The sequence below is a fragment of the Geotrypetes seraphini genome, chromosome 4, assembly GCF_902459505.1.
Source record: "Geotrypetes seraphini chromosome 4, aGeoSer1.1, whole genome shotgun sequence".
Lineage (NCBI taxonomy): Eukaryota > Metazoa > Chordata > Amphibia > Gymnophiona > Dermophiidae > Geotrypetes > Geotrypetes seraphini.
The window spans coordinates 153896359-153913343 of NC_047087.1; the positions used below are offsets into that span (position 1 = coordinate 153896359).

Sequence of the window (16985 nt, forward strand, 5' to 3'; positions counted from 1 at the left end):
GGCCACTAGTCTGACCCAGCAGCGGCAATTCTCTCACAAAATTCTGCAGAAATTTATCTACATATACTGAGTACTTCGAGTAATGCTTCTTTATTAGATACAATCTGTCTTCCTGGGAGGTTTGCCATCGACTTATGAATTTTCGGAAGAAGATAAAAGACTGGAATCTTCAGATGTAACACATTCAAAAAGTGAAATTCTTTTTTAGTTAAATAACCTTTATCTTATGCCTTGTTTGTAGTTTTATTAATCTTACCTAATAGATTATCAGTTGTATCCGTAGTTAATATCTCATATTTATTAACTGCTTATTGGCTTCATTTAAGTACATTTCCCTATCCAGTAGCACAATAGCGCCACATTTATCAGCCCGCCTGATGATTCAGTTCTATCCATTTGAAGTGACAGCAGAGTATTTTTCTCTTCTTTAGTGATGATATCATACATTCTCTGAACTGCCGTGATCGGATTAGTGCCCTCCCCCCACAAAGATACCGCCAGGAGGCATGCCCAGTCCCTCCTGCCAGAACCCCCGAAGCTGCCCCCCCCGAATGTCCACAGCAGGAGGAGTACCCAATTCCTCCTACCACCATCACCCCAAGAAATCCCCCCATTAGGAGGAATGCCACTCCCAGTGCATCCCAGAATGTATACAAGGGGCCTTAAGCGCCTGGGCCAATCAGGGCCTTAGACCCCTCCCCGGTACATCCCACGATGCACCAGGAAGGGGAAGGCCTGCCTTCCAGAGGGAGTAGGCATCTCTCCAGCCATCCAACTCAATAAAGTACTTGGGGGGATACGAGTGGGCTTTGGGGATGGTGGGTTGCCGTCAGGAGTGACTGGGCATCCATCCTGCCTGGAGATGTGTCAGGGGGGTGTAGGGTTCCGGCAGGAGGGACTGGGCATCCCTTCTGCTGGGGGATGTGTCAGAGGAGGTGATGGGTTACCGGCAGAACTAGGCATCCCTCCTGCATGGGGATATGTTGGGCGAGTGGGTTGGGGGGGCGGGTTCTGTCAGGAGGGACTGGATATCCTTCCTGCTGGGAGATGTCTTGTGGTGGCAGCAGGAAGGATATCCACTCTTGTGGTCTGCAGCATAAGGCATTCCTTATGCTGCAGACATTTGGGTGTAAGGGAGTTCCAACAGGAGGGACTGGCATCTCTCCTGCCAGTAGTCTTCGTGGTGAGGGGTTAGGGTTAGGGAAGGGGAGAGATCAGTTTAGCAGCAACCCGATTCTCGAACCGATGCTTATGACATAGATGCTGGTTAGAGAATCATGGTGTAGGCAGGTTCTGAGACTGGGCGTCCTATACAGAATCTGGCCCTTAGTGCCTCTATTTTGGCAGCAGGCTCAGTCCCCCCTAATTTTCAGAATTGCTCTGTTATGTCCCACTAGTCTTCTTCTTTCTTGTAAATCGCTTTGCGGCAACCCTGCCCTACAGCGTAATCGGTCCCTACATGAGAAAGTGAAGTTGACAAGGGAGCCAGAGCATCTGATCCCACTGGAGCTGTCTGCTTTGCCAAATACTGGTAAGCTGGATTTCTGTTTTTTGACCAGCCTTTATAAGAATGCCATCAGAATGGGTTTCACACTCTGTTTTGAGGAGTCTCTAGTCAGGGCACACCCCTTCTGTCAGTGCAGGCTGAGTCTCCTTATAGTATTGTTTTTTTGTTGTTCTGGTTTCTAATATTTAATGACCTGATTCAATTACATTTACTTGTTGCTGTTTTGCATTTCTTGACATGAACAAATTAGACTTATTTGTTGGGGAGTGTCCCCGTACCCCTCTCTCTCTCTTGTCTTTGTCCTCTACAGATACTGCTGAAGTGACCTGGAATAAAGTATAGATTTAGAAGAAATAATTTTTCGTTTATTGCCACTAACTATTAGGGTTTCTCCCACTGACTCACCTGCAATGTGGAGTAAATTGCTGTTTACTCACACAGAACTCTGTTATGATGCAGCCAATTCTCTCCTCTTCTTTCCCTCACTGCATATGTTCCTTTTCCCCTTCCTCACCTTTCTTCTCCTCCTTTAGTCGCTCCCATATCAGTTCAGCAGAGCCATAGCATTTTTCCTCCCAGTGGTGTGCTCAGGCGGGGCCATACTGTTTGATATTGCCTCTTTCTCCTGGTGTTAATCAGACTGTGCTGCACTGTCCTCTACCTCTAAGTCAGTTCTTTGAAAAATTGCTGTTCAAATAACTGATAAAAGTTGAGAGAACTGAGTAAAACCATATACACGAAACATACTAATAAAGATTTACAAGAAATGAACTTTTTATTCATTAAAACTGAAGGTGGGATTCCTAAAATATTACAAAAAAAAATCATGTCTGTGTCCTGATGCCTTGGTTATTGTTGATCTCTCTCTGCCAGATTCAACAGTAGGTAGCACGTATCCTGTTGATATACTGAAGGTATATTGCAGCAAACCTCAACTGATTGTCTACATCAAATTCTGTCACCAAGATCCATGTCGTAGATTTCTTCAGAGTTATCGGAATGGAGTATTGCATCAGTCTCTCCAAAATCAGCTTCAGATTGTCTTATCTATGTTAAGGGTACCAGTAAAATTGGTACTGAAGGTGGGTAGTGAGCAGTTGGATAATATCCTGGATGATGAAGATGGTTGCTTAAAATATATCAACAAGGAAAAGGTAATGTAAATTAATGTTTATTTTTTATTTTAATTTAGTTGTCTTCTTTCACAGGGAATACAGGTCAACAATTAAGCCGTGGTTAACACTTTTTTATTAGACCAAATAGGTTTTAGAGCTACGTTACACAAATGGATGATATTATCTAGTGGTGCTGACAGGGATAGCTTGTACAGTGTTCAGGGATACACTGGCTGCTTTTCTGAGCATTCACAGGACTTTTGTGCAGCTACTGGTTCACTCCTCCTCCTCAGTCTAATTTGGTTTCAACTGTTGCAGAGATACCATTTTGGTTCTTTCAGACATATTTTTCTATTCCACAAAAACTTTGCTCTTGTTTGTCTTCTCGTTTGTTGGATCCTCTGCTTATCCCAGGACAAGCAGGCAGGTATTCTCACATATGGGTGATGTCATCGACGGAGCCCGGATGCAGATGCCTCACAAACAGATTTACTAACTCGAAGTTTCGAGTCGCCCGCACCGCGCATGCGCAAGTGCCTTCCCGCCCAGCGCAGGGCACCTCTCCTCAGTTCTCAGTTTTCCACGGAGCCGAGAAGTCCGTCTTTGACTCTCTGCGTTTAACTTTGTTAACTTTGTGCCTTCTCTCAATCGCGGTTTGTGTTTTTTTTTTCTTCACGAATCGCTGTTTTATTTTATTTCTTTTATTTTAGTTTTAAAAAAAAAATTTTCTTCCGTTCGTTTTCCGGGACAGGCCGCAGCCATTTTTCCGTCTATGTCCCAGCCTGCTAAGGGCTTCAAGAGGTGTAGCAAGTATCAGCGCGCGATCTCTCTTACGGACCCTCAAGGATGCTGCCTCAAGTGCCTTGGGCCGAAACATAATCCTAGGTCGTGCCTTGCCTCGTGCTTTTAAGCGTCATTGCATTCTAGTGGATAAGCTTTTCGAGATGGAGTCTCCTACTAATCCCTCGACTTCGAAGGCGTCTTCGGCCTCGACTTCCATCGAGACTCCTGCGCCTGCTGCTTCCACCACGAGCCTCATCAGACCTTCATCGTTTGCAGCGGCTCTTGCATCGACGTCATCTGCTGTATCTTCCCCTGTTTCCTCAGGTCAGATAGCTCAGCAGTCGGTTCCGCCGGTGGTGATTAAAGTGTCTAAGACTTCTAAGTCAAAACACACTCACTACCTCAAAGGAACCTTCAGCCAAAGCAGGTGGTTCGGTTTCAAGACGCGAATCCATCCTTGCCGGCTTCTTTCCAGACCATGTTAGAGAAGCAGTTTATACAGTTCCTTATTACCATGGGACCCAAATTGCTTCCTCTTATCCAGCCTGGGCATTCAGCAGACTTCCGTGAGGTTGAGCCGCTTCCTTTGCCCCAGTCTGAACTTCCACACTCTTTGCAGGGAGCAGTCTCTGCGAGTATCTGGTCTGGCATCCAAACATGAAAAGCAAGGAGCAGATTCTTTGCGAGTGCCTCGACGAGAATCCTCACACTCTAATCAAGGAGCAGAGTCTTTGAGAGTGCATCGAGGTTCCTCTACCAAGCTTCTGGAGCTTCGAACTACTCGATGAGAATCCTCACACTAATCAAGGAGCAGAGTCTTTGAGAGTGCATCGAGGTTCCTCCACCAAGCCTCTGGAGCTTTGAACTACAGCCTCTAGTCCTATTCATACATCGGCATCGGCTGCTTATGTCTCCGAGGTGAAATCTTCTCGATCCTCGAGATCTGGTTCCAGACACAGTTCTCACAGACATTCGAGGCCTTCATCGAGGCATCCTTACAGACATCGTTCTTCTTTGCATGACAGACCATCTTCCTCGAAGCCTCGATCTACTTTAACCTCGACCAGACCACCGACTCCTCGTTCAAGGTCTCTGATGCCGGACCTCGAGGATATTCCAGTCTCGATTGCCTCATCCAAGTCACCAGGTTTCTTTGATGCTTTTTTCCCGGTCGAAGCTTCTTCTTCGACACAGGCTGCCTCGACGTCCTTGAGTCCTTCTCGAGGCAAAGCATTGGCAGATCAGCTATCTGGCTTTAGACTGCACTGGCTACCCTTCGATTCCCGAGTCCTCTTCAAGTTCGCCTGCATCTGTTACAAGACAGTATTTGGTCTCTCACCAAAATACCTCTCCCCACATTTCAATATGTATCGCACCAACAAGAAATCCCGCAGAATCCAGTTGTTTACCTTCCCCTCCATAAAATCATGCCAGCTCAAAAGATTCATCGACAAAACTTTCGCCTTCCAGGCGGCCAAGCTGAACCCTTGGCTAGCCCAAATGATGCTAGAGGCCCCGACCTACCTAGACTTCAGAAAACTTCTCAAAACACACCTCTTCCGCGAACAAGACCCTTAGTCCTTACTCCCCGCATACACTCCAACCCCCCCCACCCCCACCTCCCTCTCCCCCCCCCTCTTCTGATTTCCCACTCCCTCCATTTTATCCTCTAACCCAACTACGATAAACCTGTGACTCCTTCCGCGCTACCTGCAATTCCGATAAAATTTTTGTAAATCCGGGTTCAGACCGGATCCTAATGTAACGAATGTAAACCGCCTAGAACTCTCTGGGTATGGCGGGATATAAGAACCTAATAATAATAATAATAATAATAATATTCAATTGGATACTGGCTCCAAGTATTCTAAGGAGTATCTAGAAGTCATGCATCTTCCTCAACCTCCGGCAGAGTGTCTTAAGCTTTCACTTCATAAGCTTTTTAATCAGACTTTTGGTCGATGCATGGAAACACCTTTTTCCATACCAGCTGTTCCAGGAAAATTGGACTCTAGATATAAAACTGTGCATCGCAATGGGTTTGACAACTCAGTTATCTCATCAATCCCTACTTGTTGAGTCCTCCTTGAAGAGATCTCATCCTTCCAATGTTTATGCCACAGTTCCTCCTGGAAGGGAGGGGAAACTATGGACAAATTCGGACGTCGCATCTATCAAAATGCTATGAAGACCTCTAAAGTCCTCAATTATAATTTTTATTTCATCACTTTGAATTTCTTCTTTCTCTTCTACCTAAGTTTTTGGATTATTTGGATAACCAAATGCATTTTGAGTTTCAAGAAGTCATTGCTTCTTTCTCTCAATTACGTCTGCATCTCCTCCAATCATCTTATGATGCCTTCGAGTTGTCTGCCCGAGCGGCTGCTTGCTCTGTAGCTATGCGTCGTCTTGCCTGGCTGCGTACCATTGACATGGACTCTAACCTTCAAGACTGCTTCAAGACCGCTTGGCTAACGACCTCTTTGATGAATCCATCGAGGCAGCCACCAAGAAATTATCTGACCATGAGAAATCATTTGCTTCTATAGTCAGACCTAAGCCAAAGCCAGCTTCTGCCAAGCCTGCTCGCCCTGCTCTTATCTATCAAAGGCATTTTGCTCCGAAGCCGGCTCTGAAAAAAACAGCAACCTCAGAAGCAACAGAAACCCCAACCTTCTGCTGCACCTAAGGCTTCTCAGCCTTTTTAACTGTTTACAACAGAGCATAACCTCCATCATCAGAGAAGGATACTCTCTTCATTTCACTCAGGTTCCACCAGAGCTTCCTCCAAGAGAGTAAGTATCCTTCCAATCCATCCCAGACCGCCCTTCTTCTTCAGGAAGCTCAAGCTCTGCTTTCTCTCCATGCCATCGAACCAGTTCCCTTGGAACAGCAGAACAGGGGTTTTTACTCCCGTTACTTCCTTGTTCCAAAGAAGACGGGCGATCTGCAACCCATTCTGGATCTCAGGGCTCTCAACAAATTTTTAGTCAAAGAAAAATTTTGAATGTCCCTGGCATCTCTTTATCCCCTTCTCGAGCAGAACAACTGGTTATGCTCTCTGGATCTCAAGGAGGCCTACACTCATAGCCCCATTCATCCGGCCTCCCGTCAATACCTCACATTTCGGGTGGGGAATCTGCATTATCAATACAGAGTACTACCCTTCGGCCTGGCCTTGTCTCCCAGAGTGTTCACCAAGTGCCTGGTAGTGGTAGCGGAAGCTCTCCGTTACCTCGACGACTGGCTCATCAAAGATTCCACATCTCAAGGGGTTATTGTAGTGACCCAACGGACTACCTGGTTCCTATAAAGTTTGGGATTCGAAATCAACTTTCCCAAATCTCAACTTCAGCCCTCACAGAACCTACAATTCATTGGAGCTGTTCTGGACACTGTCCAACTCAGAGCATTCCTTCCACAGCAACGTCTGGAAGCTCTTCTTCAACTCTGTCATACAGTGTTTTCCCGCTCTTCCATCTCAGCGAGACACATGATGGTACTTCTGGGTCACATGGCCTCTACAGTACACGTGACTCCTTTTGCCAGACTTCACCTCAGAATTCCTCAGTGGACCCTGGCATCTCAATGGACACAGGTTTGCGATTCACTTTCTCAACACATAACAGTCACTCCTTCTTTGAAGAAGTCTCTCCGTTGGTGGATGCTCTCTTCCAATCTTTCCAGAGGCTTGCTTTTTCAAACGCCCCCTCATCAGAAGGTCCTCACGACAGACTCTTCCACCTATGCTTGGGGCGCTCATCTCGATGGTCTCGTCAATGTCACATAAATCTGTTGGAACTCAGAGCGATTTTCAAGACTCTCAATGCTTTTCAACAACTTCTTCGTTACCAGGTAGTCCTCATCCGGACGAACAACCAAGATCTGCCTCCCTTTGTCAAGAAGCTCTGAGTTTGGGACTAGGCAATCCACCACAACACAACAGCTGTCTACATTCAAGGGGCGAAGAATTGCTTGGCGGACAATTTGAATCATCTTCTGCAACCTCACAAATGGACTCTCCATTCCTCGCCTCTTCATCACATTTTTTCACAGTGGGGAACCCCCCCAAATAGACCTCTTTGCGGCTCCGCACAACTTCAAACTGCCTCAGTTCTGCTCCAGGATATACTCTCCTCACCGCCTCTAGGCAGATGCTTTTCTTCTGGAAAGGACGAATCTCTTCCTCTACGCATTTCCTCCATTTCCTCTCATTCTTAAGACTCTGGTCAAGTTGAGGAACGATCATGCCACCATGATTCTAATCGCTCCTCCTTCTACTTCAACTCAGCACCAGGGAGCCTTACCTTCTACCAGTTTTTCCTTCTCTGCTTACACAGTCAAGGATCTCTGCTTCATCCCAACCTGCAGTCTCTACATCTGACATCTTGGTACCTTTCAACATAACTCCTCTTCAGTTTTCTCAATCTGTAAGAGATGTTTTAGAAGCTTCTAGGAAGCCTATCACTAGACAATCCTATCATCAAAAGTGGACTAGATTTTCTACGTGGTGTTTTTCTCATCATAAGGAGCCTCAGCATTCCTCTTTATCTTCTGTTTTGGACTACCTGTTGCACTTATCCAATTCTGGCCTCAAATCTACTTCTATCCGAGTCCATCTCTGTACAATTGCGGCTTTCCATCAGCCTATTGAAGGGAAACCCCTCTCTGCTCATTCAGTGGTTTCCAAATTCATGAAAGGACTCTTCAATGTTAAACCTCCTCTCAAACCGCCTCCTGTGGTTTGGAATCTCAATATTGTCCTTACTCAACTGATGAAGCTTCCATTTGAACCAATTGACCAGGCTCATCTAAAGTATCTCACTTGGAAAGTGGTGTTTGTCATAGCTCTCACTTCCGCTCGACGAGTCAGTGAACTGCAAGCTTTAGTTGCTGACCCACCTTTCACTGTGTTCCATCATGACAAGGTGGTTCTTCGTACTCATCCTAAATTCCTCCCTAAAGTGGTTTCAGAATTTCATCTCAACCAATCCATCATACTTCCAGTGTTTTTTCCAAAGCATCATTCTCATCCTGTAAACGTGCTTTGTCCTTCTACTTGGAATGCACCAAACCACATAGAACTGCTCCTCAACTTTTTGTTTCTTTCGATCCAAATAAATTGGGCCATCCTATTTCTAAGCGTACCATCTCCAACTGGATGGCGGCTTGTATCTCTTTCTGCTATGCCCAGGCTGGATTATCCCTTCACAGTAAAGTCACAGCCCATAAAGTCAGAGCAATGGCAGCTTCAGTAGCTTTCCTCAGATCTACACCTATTGAGGAAATTTGTAAGCTGCTACTTGGTCCTCGGTTCATACCTTCACTTCTCACTATTGTCTGGATACTTTCTCCAGACAGGATGGACAGTTTGGCCAAACAGTATTACAAAATTTATTCTCCTAAATTGCCAACACTCCCACCATCCCATTCTGGTTAGCTTGGAGGTTACCCATATGTGAGAATACCTGCCTGCTTGTCCTGGGATAAAGCACAGTTACTTACCGTAACAGGGACAGCAGGCAGCTATTCTCACAACCCACCAAACTCCTCTGGTTGGCTTCTCTGCTAGCTATCTGAACTGAGGAGACGCGCCCTGCACTGGGCGGGAAGGCACTCGTGCATGTGCGGTGTGGGTGACTCGAAACTTCGAGTTTCTTCAAGCAAGTCTGCTTGTGAGGCGTCCGCATCTGGGCTCCGTCGATGACATCACCCATATGTGAGAATAGCTTGCCTGCTGTCCCTGGATAACAGCTGTTACGGTAAGTAACTGTGCTTAATCTGCCCTCTTAAGATTGCTTTAAAGACATCCCATAAAGTTACTAAAGATATCTCCTCAGAGGTATTAAACTGAAAAAAACTCTTTAATTTTTATTTGAATTTCCTCAAGAAATTTTGAATCAGCAAGCAGTGTATTGAACCTCCAGACAGACAGTTAGGACTCTTCTGTAGTAAATTGATAATTTATCCAAATAACCTGCATGATCTGTTAAAATAATAGGATCAATACTAGATTTTACAACCTGATGAATTAAATGATTTGATATTAAAAAAATAATGTATTCTCGAAAATGATTTATGTACTTGGGAACAAAATGTAAAAACTCGAGCAGTAGAATTAAAGACCCGCCATATATCTCTTAAACCACAAGTGTTGATATGATTATCCAAACCCAAGGATTTCAGTTGTCTACTGGGTTACTTATCCATATATGAATCCACTACAGCATTGAAGTCTCCAGCTACGATTAAATTAGACGTAGCGAATGAAAGAATTACTTGGAGTTTTATAAAGAATTCTGTCTGATTTGTATTAGGTGCATAAACATTGAATAGCGTCGGTATCATTTCCTGAAGTCATATTAATATAGAGCCATCTACCCATTGGATCAGAATGAAAGCCATCAAAATTAGCAGATATCATCTTATTTACCAGAATAGCCTCTCCTGCTTTTTTCCCTATCGCTGGAGAAAAAAAAACCAATGTTTGATCCAGCTATCCTCAAGTTTGGTGGCTTCTACTGCAGACAAATGAGTCTCTTGTAGGAAATATATGTCAGCTTGCTGTTTTTTTCAGAATGGTAAGTATTTCTTTTCCTCTTGATGGGATGATTGAGTCCATTAACATTCAATAAATAAAAATTTTAAGCCATTTTGTTTGAAAAAAAAAGAACTAGAGACTGGGAACTTAATATCCCTCTCCCAAATTGAAAAATAATCCTTCCACACACATCCAGGACCCCAACCCAAAAGTACCCCATTCCCTCCCATAGCCCATCTCTTAAAATAACATGAAAGCTTGGGTGCATGGTCAACATCCTGCTTTTGTCCGCTACTTCCATTGCTGCCCACTTGCTGGTCCTTATGAAGTGGTTTCTCCCTGCTTGCTGGTGCAGCTGCTGGTGTCTCCCCTCTGCTCTGCTTGCTGGTGTGGCTGCTGGTGTCTCCCCTCTGCCGGTGTGGCTGCTGGTGTCTCCCCTCTGCTCTGCTTGCTGGTGTGGCTGCTGGTATCTCCCCTCTGCCAGTGTGGCTGATGGTGTCTCCCCTCTGCTGGTGTGGCTGCTGGTGTCTCCCCTCTATTCTGCTTGCAGGTGTGGCTGCTGGTGTCTCCCCTCTGTCGATGTGGCTGCTGGTGTCTCCCCTCAGTTCTGCTTGCTGGTGTGGCTGATGGTGTCTCCCCTCTGCCGGTGTGGCTGATGGTGTCTCCCCTCTGTCGATGTGGCTGCTGGTGTCTCCCCTCAGTTCTGCTTGCTGGTGTGGCTGATGGTGTCTCCCCTCTGCCGGTGTGGCTGCTGGTGTCTCCCCTCTGTCAGTGTTGCTTCTGGTGTCTCCCCTCTGTTCTGCTTGCTGGTGTGGCTGCTGGTGTCTCCCCTCTGTTCTTCTTGCAGGTGTGGCTGCTGGTGTCTACCTTCTGTTCTGCTTGCTGGTGTGGCTGCTGGTGTCTCCCCTCTGTCGGTGTGGCTGATGGTGTCTCCCCTCTGCTGGTGTGGCTGCTGGTATCTCCCCTCTGCCGTGTGGCTGCTGGTGTCTCCCCTCTGCTGGTGTGGCTGCTGGTGTCTCCCCTCTGCCGGTGTGGCTGCTGGTGTCTCCCCTCTGCTCTGCTTGCTGGTGTGGCTTCTGGTATCTCCCCTCTGCCAGTGTGGCTGATGGTGTCTCCCCTCTGCTGGTGTGGCTGCTGGTGTGTCCCCTCTATTCTGCTTGCTGGTGTGGCTGCTGGTGTCTCCCCTCTGTCGATGTGGCTGCTGGTGTCTCCCCTCAGTTCTGCTTGCTGGTGTGGCTGATGGTGTCTCCCTTCTGTCGGTGTGGCTGCTGGTGTCTCCCCTCTGTCGGTGTTGCTTCTGGTGTCTCCCCTCTGTTCTGCTTGCTGGTGTGACTGCTGGTGTCTCCCCTCTGTTCTTCTTGCAGGTGTGGCTGCTGGTGTCTACCTTCTGTTCTGCTTGCTGGTGTGGCTGCTGGTGTCTCCCCTCAGTTCTGCTTGCTGGTGTGGCTGATGGTGTCTCCCCTCTGCCGGTGTGGCTGATGGTGTCTCTCCTCTGTCGATGTGGCTGCTGGTGTCTCCCCTCAGTTCTGCTTGCTGGTGTGGCTGATAGTGTCTCCCCTCTGCCGGTGTGGCTGATGGTGTCTCCCCTCTGCCGGTGTGGCTGCTGGTGTCTCCCCTCTGTCGGTGTTGCTTCTGGTGTCTCCCCTCTGTTCTGTTTGCTGGTGTGGCTGCTGGTGTCTCCCCTCTGTTCTTCTTGCAGGTGTGGCTGCTGGTGTCTACCTTCTGTTCTGCTTGCTGGTGTGGCTGCTGGTGTCTCCCCTCTGTCGGTGTGGCTGATGGTGTCTCCCCTCTGCTGGTGTGGCTGCTGGTATCTCCCCTCTGCCAGTGTGGCTGCTGGTGTCTCCCCTCTGCTGGTGTGGCTGCTGGTGTCTCCCCTCTGCCGGTGTGGCTGCTGGTGTCTCCCCTCTGCTCTGCTTGCTGGTGTGGCTGCTGGTATCTCCCCTCTGCCAGTGTGGCTGATGGTGTCTCCCCTCTGCTGGTGTGGCTGCTGGTGTCTCCCCTCTATTCTGCTTGCAGGTGTGGCTGCTGGTGTCTCCCCTCTGTCGATGTGGCTGCTGGTGTCTCCCCTCAGTTCTGCTTGCTGGTGTGGCTGATGGTGTCTCCCCTCTGCCGGTGTGGCTGATGGTGTCTCCCCTCTGTCGATGTGGCTGCTGGTGTCTCCCCTCAGTTCTGCTTGCTGGTGTGGCTGATGGTGTCTCCCCTCTGCCGGTGTGGCTGATGGTGTCTCCCCTCTGCCGGTGTGGCTGCTGGTGTCTCCCCTCTGTCGGTGTTGCTTCTGGTGTCTCCCCTCTGTTCTGCTTGCTGGTGTGGCTGCTGGTGTCTCCCCTCTGTTCTTCTTGCAGGTGTGGCTGCTGGTGTCTACCTTCTGTTCTGCTTGCTGGTGTGGCTGCTGGTGTCTCCCCTCTGTCGGTGTGGCTGATGGTGTCTCCCCTCTGCTGGTGTGGCTGCTGGTATCTCCCCTCTGCCAGTGTGGCTGCTGGTGTCTCCCCTCTGCTGGTGTGGCTGCTGGTGTCTCCCCTCTGCCGGTGTGGCTGCTGGTGTCTCCCCTCTGCTCTGCTTGCTGGTGTGGCTGCTGGTATCTCCCCTCTGCCAGTGTGGCTGATGGTGTCTCCCCTCTGCTGGTGTGGCTGCTGGTGTGTCCCCTCTATTCTGCTTGCTGGTGTGGCTGCTGGTGTCTCCCCTCTGTCGATGTGGCTGCTGGTGTCTCCCCTCAGTTCTGCTTGCTGGTGTGGCTGATGGTGTCTCCCTTCTGTCGGTGTGGCTGATGGTGTCTCCCCTCTGCCGGTGTGGCTGCTGGTGTCTCCCCTCTGTCGGTGTTGCTGCTGGTGACTCCCCTCTGTTCTGCTTGCTGGTGTGGCTGCTGGTGTCTCCCCTCTGTTCTTCTTGCAGGTGTGGCTGCTGGTGTCTACCTTCTGTTCTGCTTGCTGGTGTGGCTGCTGGTGTCTCCCCTCTGTCGGTGTGGCTGCTGTGTTTGCCCTTCTTAAGGCCCTTCTTAAGGCGCTCTCGCTAAGGCGAGTGCCTTTAACGTGTGCCTTTGACGTGCGCCAAACGGCTGTGCGCCGTTGGCCCTCTCCTTTTAAGGGGGAGCTCCGGTTCTAAGAGCCAACATCAGAGGGGTGGGCGGAGCTACCTCTCGCCGCTGGCCCCTCTCACCTGCCTTCTCCTCCTGTCCTCCTCCTCTCGCTCTGATATGCAGCTGCTGGTTTGCTTTTTTCACTGTCGCCTCCCGACTTCTCCCTGCTCCCTACTTGTGCGGTGTTCTGCCATTGGCCCCTCACCTTTTAAGGGGGAGCTCCGGATCCGAGCGCCAATGTCAGAGGGGTGGGCGGAGCTACCTCTCGCCGCTGGCCCCTCTCGCCTGCCTTCTCCTCCTGTCCTTCTGCTCCTTCCCTCACTTTGATATGCAGCTGCTGATTTGTTTTTTCACTGTCGCCTCCCGACTTCTCCCTGCTCGTGCATAAGCTCCACTTCATTCTGGGAGATTGATGACATTGGACTCTGTATCAGTGGCTAGGGACGTTATTAACACTACCTGACTCTACTGTGGTGGCCAGCTCCTGACTGGACTTTTGGACCTCTGGTCTATGCTTTTCTTGGACTGTTGTTAAAGCCTAGCGACTTCTTTACTGTATAATTCTTGTCATGCACATGTATGTGGGGGACTGTGTCCATTTGGCCTATCTACTGGTGATTTCTTTGATGCCAGGTTTCTTGGTATTATGATGCTCATAGATGAGCTTTATTGGGGTCTGTATGGGGTTCAGGAGCTTGTTTGCATGTAATCGTGACTGCATCTCTTTTTTTCTAGTATTCCTGTGGAGGCAGGAGTGTTTGTTGTTCATGGGGAAGGTTTTTTGGGGGATTGGGGAGGGTTGGATTTTGGAGGAGAGGGTTCTATCAGATGACTTTCTACGATTGTCCATTGGGGATTGTGCTTATTTGTTGTGGTCTATTTTGCCCTCGGAGGGAGGGATTTTATCTTTCTGTTGTATGTGTTCCCTTTTGATGGTCCTTTTTAGATACCTGGGTTTATTAGTCACTCAGATGCAGATGCAGATGTAGAATTATATGTTAAGGAGGGCCTTGAATTGAATGGATCAAAAATTTTACAGGAGCAGAAACACACCTTCTGTTACATCCCTTCCTGATTTCATATGCTAGGTGCTCAATCTCAACCCACAATCCGGGTATTGCAGGAATTCAGATCTTTTCAGAACACATGGTGCACTCCCCCTGGTTGTAAAATCAGTTTTCAATTTATGCAAGCAATCTGGGCAGAAGTCTTTTGCTGTTGCTCTGTTTCTGTTTCTTATTTTTTCGATTAAAGTTAGCTTAAACTTAATTTCTCAGTAGCTTCAGTGCCTTGAGACCCTCCCCAGTGGTCCGCTATCTGAGAAAAGGACACAGTCCTGCAGAGCTGGACTGCAGCTTCACTGAGAAACTCAGGTGGATCTGTGAAGCCAGCCTGCTATGTGCCACTTTCTGGAAGTGCCTGGGGAGTACCCCACAGTCACAGGTTTCTAGCGCAGGCTGAGTACATCTGGACAGAAACCCACCCAGGTTTCAGGGCGCAGGCTGCCTTTCCCACCCCCAACCGCGTGGCAGAGGAAATGTGGAAGCGGAGGTTGGGGGTGGTCTCTGGCCAGGTGGCATTCCATAGATCTCCATTCCTGGGCATTTGTAGCTGTTCTGGGACAGAAAAGTCCTTGTTTCTCCATTCAGCTGCTGAAAAACAGAAGGCATCAACTCTGTGAGTAACTCCATTGTTTCCTATAGGAACTTCGGGGCTGGCTTGGAAAACGTTTTAAAACCCGTTTGTCACAGTTTCTGTGGGTAGGGTTCAGGTCCCCCACCTCCTCAAACCCCAAATTGCTATTTTTTATTTTTGGATGTTTATTTTTTCTGCTTTTGGTGTGAATTCTTGATGGCGGCCATCTTGGATTTTAAAATCGATCTTTTTTTCTAACTTTAAATTCTGCCCCATAAGCCCCTCGATCTATTGCTTTTGGACATTGCGCCGGATGGGCGCCAGATCAACAAATTTGAAATATGTACTGTAGTGCGCTGGGGGAGGGGGTGTGGGAGTTTTGGACTTCACCTTCGTGTCCTCTTGGGCTGGGGAGCAGCCTGGGTTCGTACCTTCTGAAGAAAATCTCACCCAGAGGCCGTTCTAGAGTCTGGCACAGTTCGCCTGCATTCCGAGTCTTGTTGCGGAGTGAGCATTTTCACCAATTTTATTCGGCTCCTCTGAACGGTGTTTCCTCAGACCTACTCATTTGACATAGCTGGCGGGCACGTAGGGACTTTTTTGGTATATGGCATCGGTGGCGGCTTCCTTTCAAGGGCTCTCTTGTTTGGTCATGCCAGATTTCGATTGCAGTAGTTGCCATGCAGATTTTCAGTTTCTTCTGTCTCCTGCCACTGTATTTAATTTGGATCCGGCTGCTGCCTTTGCTGAGACTGGTCTCGACCTCTATGAGCATCTGGATTTGGAGGTTCTGATCCTTCTTCGCATTTTCAGCAGTCTTCTGTCCACCTCTTTACGACTGGTGTTCTATAAGAGCTCCATTTGGGTTTTTCACTTTCCAGGCTTCGGTCCTGATCTGTTCTTCTGTGCCTTTTCCCTTTTCCGTCCACAAATCCTGAGACAGGTTTCAGAACAGCGTTTTCCGATCTGCTACAGCTATGTCTCTGCATATCTCCTGAATACTTCTCTTTGGTAGGTCTGAACAGCCTGAGGTAGATTCTGTCGTGGCGCAGGTTACCTGAACAAAGCCCTCCCTAAGGCTGGGGAGTGAATATTCAGATGCAGGAGGCTGTTCTTATTCAAAATATTCTTTTCTAGTATCCTCAGGTAGCTGAGTGGTGGTGGCCACTTCATTTTTGGCACGTGCCTGTCATTCCAGCCTGTGCAATGCGTTCTCTGTACTGGTGCATGCCTGCTCTCTGCTGGTGCGGGTTGGTTTGGCTGCAGTGCCGGGCATCCTTTATGATCTCATTTGAGTCTTTATACATGTTCTGCTGGTGCAGAGTTTGAGTGCCGGTCTCTTTTGGCCCTGTCTTTGGATGCGGATGCAGCCTCGAGGTTCTTCAGCGGCTGTCCTTTCAAGGGCTGGATTCTTGTTGGTATAGATCGGGATGATCTCTTCTCAGGTGTGGTGCTTGCCAACCTGCTTTACTCCCTGTAATCCGTCGGGAGGAAATCATAATTCTCTTCATTTCTCCCACAGGTATTGTCAGGGATATTCAGTTTTTTTCTCCTTGCCGGTTCCAGACGTCCTCAAGTTCTTGTGCAGTGGCTATGCCACACACACAAAAAAAATTAGAATAAAAAGTGCCAATGTCGCCTGGGGTAGGCATGGTTTCTTCACTCTACTGTTTTGTCGTGTGGATTCGACTTTCATTGGTCACTTGTTAATCTTACTTTGCTTGCTTCCGGCTTGGTTTCTTGACTCTGCGCTATTCTGCAATGCCTTAAACCTGTTCCAGTACCCTGAATGAGGACTTAAACGGATGCTCAGATGAGCATGGTGATTTGACGACACATTCTGGTTCTACTTTTTGGCTAGCTGCTGTCTCTAGGAGAGTTTCTAGTGTTCTTGGATCTCCCAGAGGTTTTCCTCCATTTTTCGATCTCCCCAGAGCATTGCAGATTTCTGCATTTCCATGTTCTGCATCAGCAAGTCAAGTTCACAGCTCTGCCCCTTGGCCTTGCCCCTTTCGTTCCAGTGATTGTAGCTGAGCCAGTTTTCCGCCAGCATCCACCCTTCCTGGGATAGCAGGTGCTCTGGGCTCAGTCTTGGGTGTATGAAGACATGATGGGGACGATAGTCTTGTAGGCATGGGCAAGTTCAGGAAGAAATGCAGGGCGTCCTCCCAGTCTCAGGATTTTCTAGGTCTTCTCTTCGTCTCTAGGCAGAGTCGTGCATTTCTTCTCAGGGTGAGTAGATAGAACCTTCGTCAACAGATTAGAATTCTTGGCTTGTCTGGCTGCCTCAGCCTGGGTTTATCTATAATAATAATAACTTTATTCTTCTAT

At 48.2% G+C, this 16985-nt stretch overlaps 1 protein-coding gene across 5 annotated transcripts in view; it reads left to right on the forward strand.

The window, feature by feature from the left end:
• The window catches only part of TRADD (TNFRSF1A associated via death domain), a 293800-nt gene that overhangs the window by 80808 nt on the left and 196007 nt on the right, over positions 1–16985 (forward strand). For all 5 annotated transcript variants that reach the window (XR_004539247.1, XR_004539248.1, XM_033942436.1 and 2 more), the window contains exon 3: positions 2381–2661. Coding sequence is in view for 3 of the 5 variants with exons in the window: in XM_033942436.1 (XP_033798327.1) it covers positions 2381–2661 (281 nt within the window). In the remaining 2 variants the exon portion in view is untranslated. The remainder of the gene's footprint in view (positions 1–2380; positions 2662–16985) is intronic.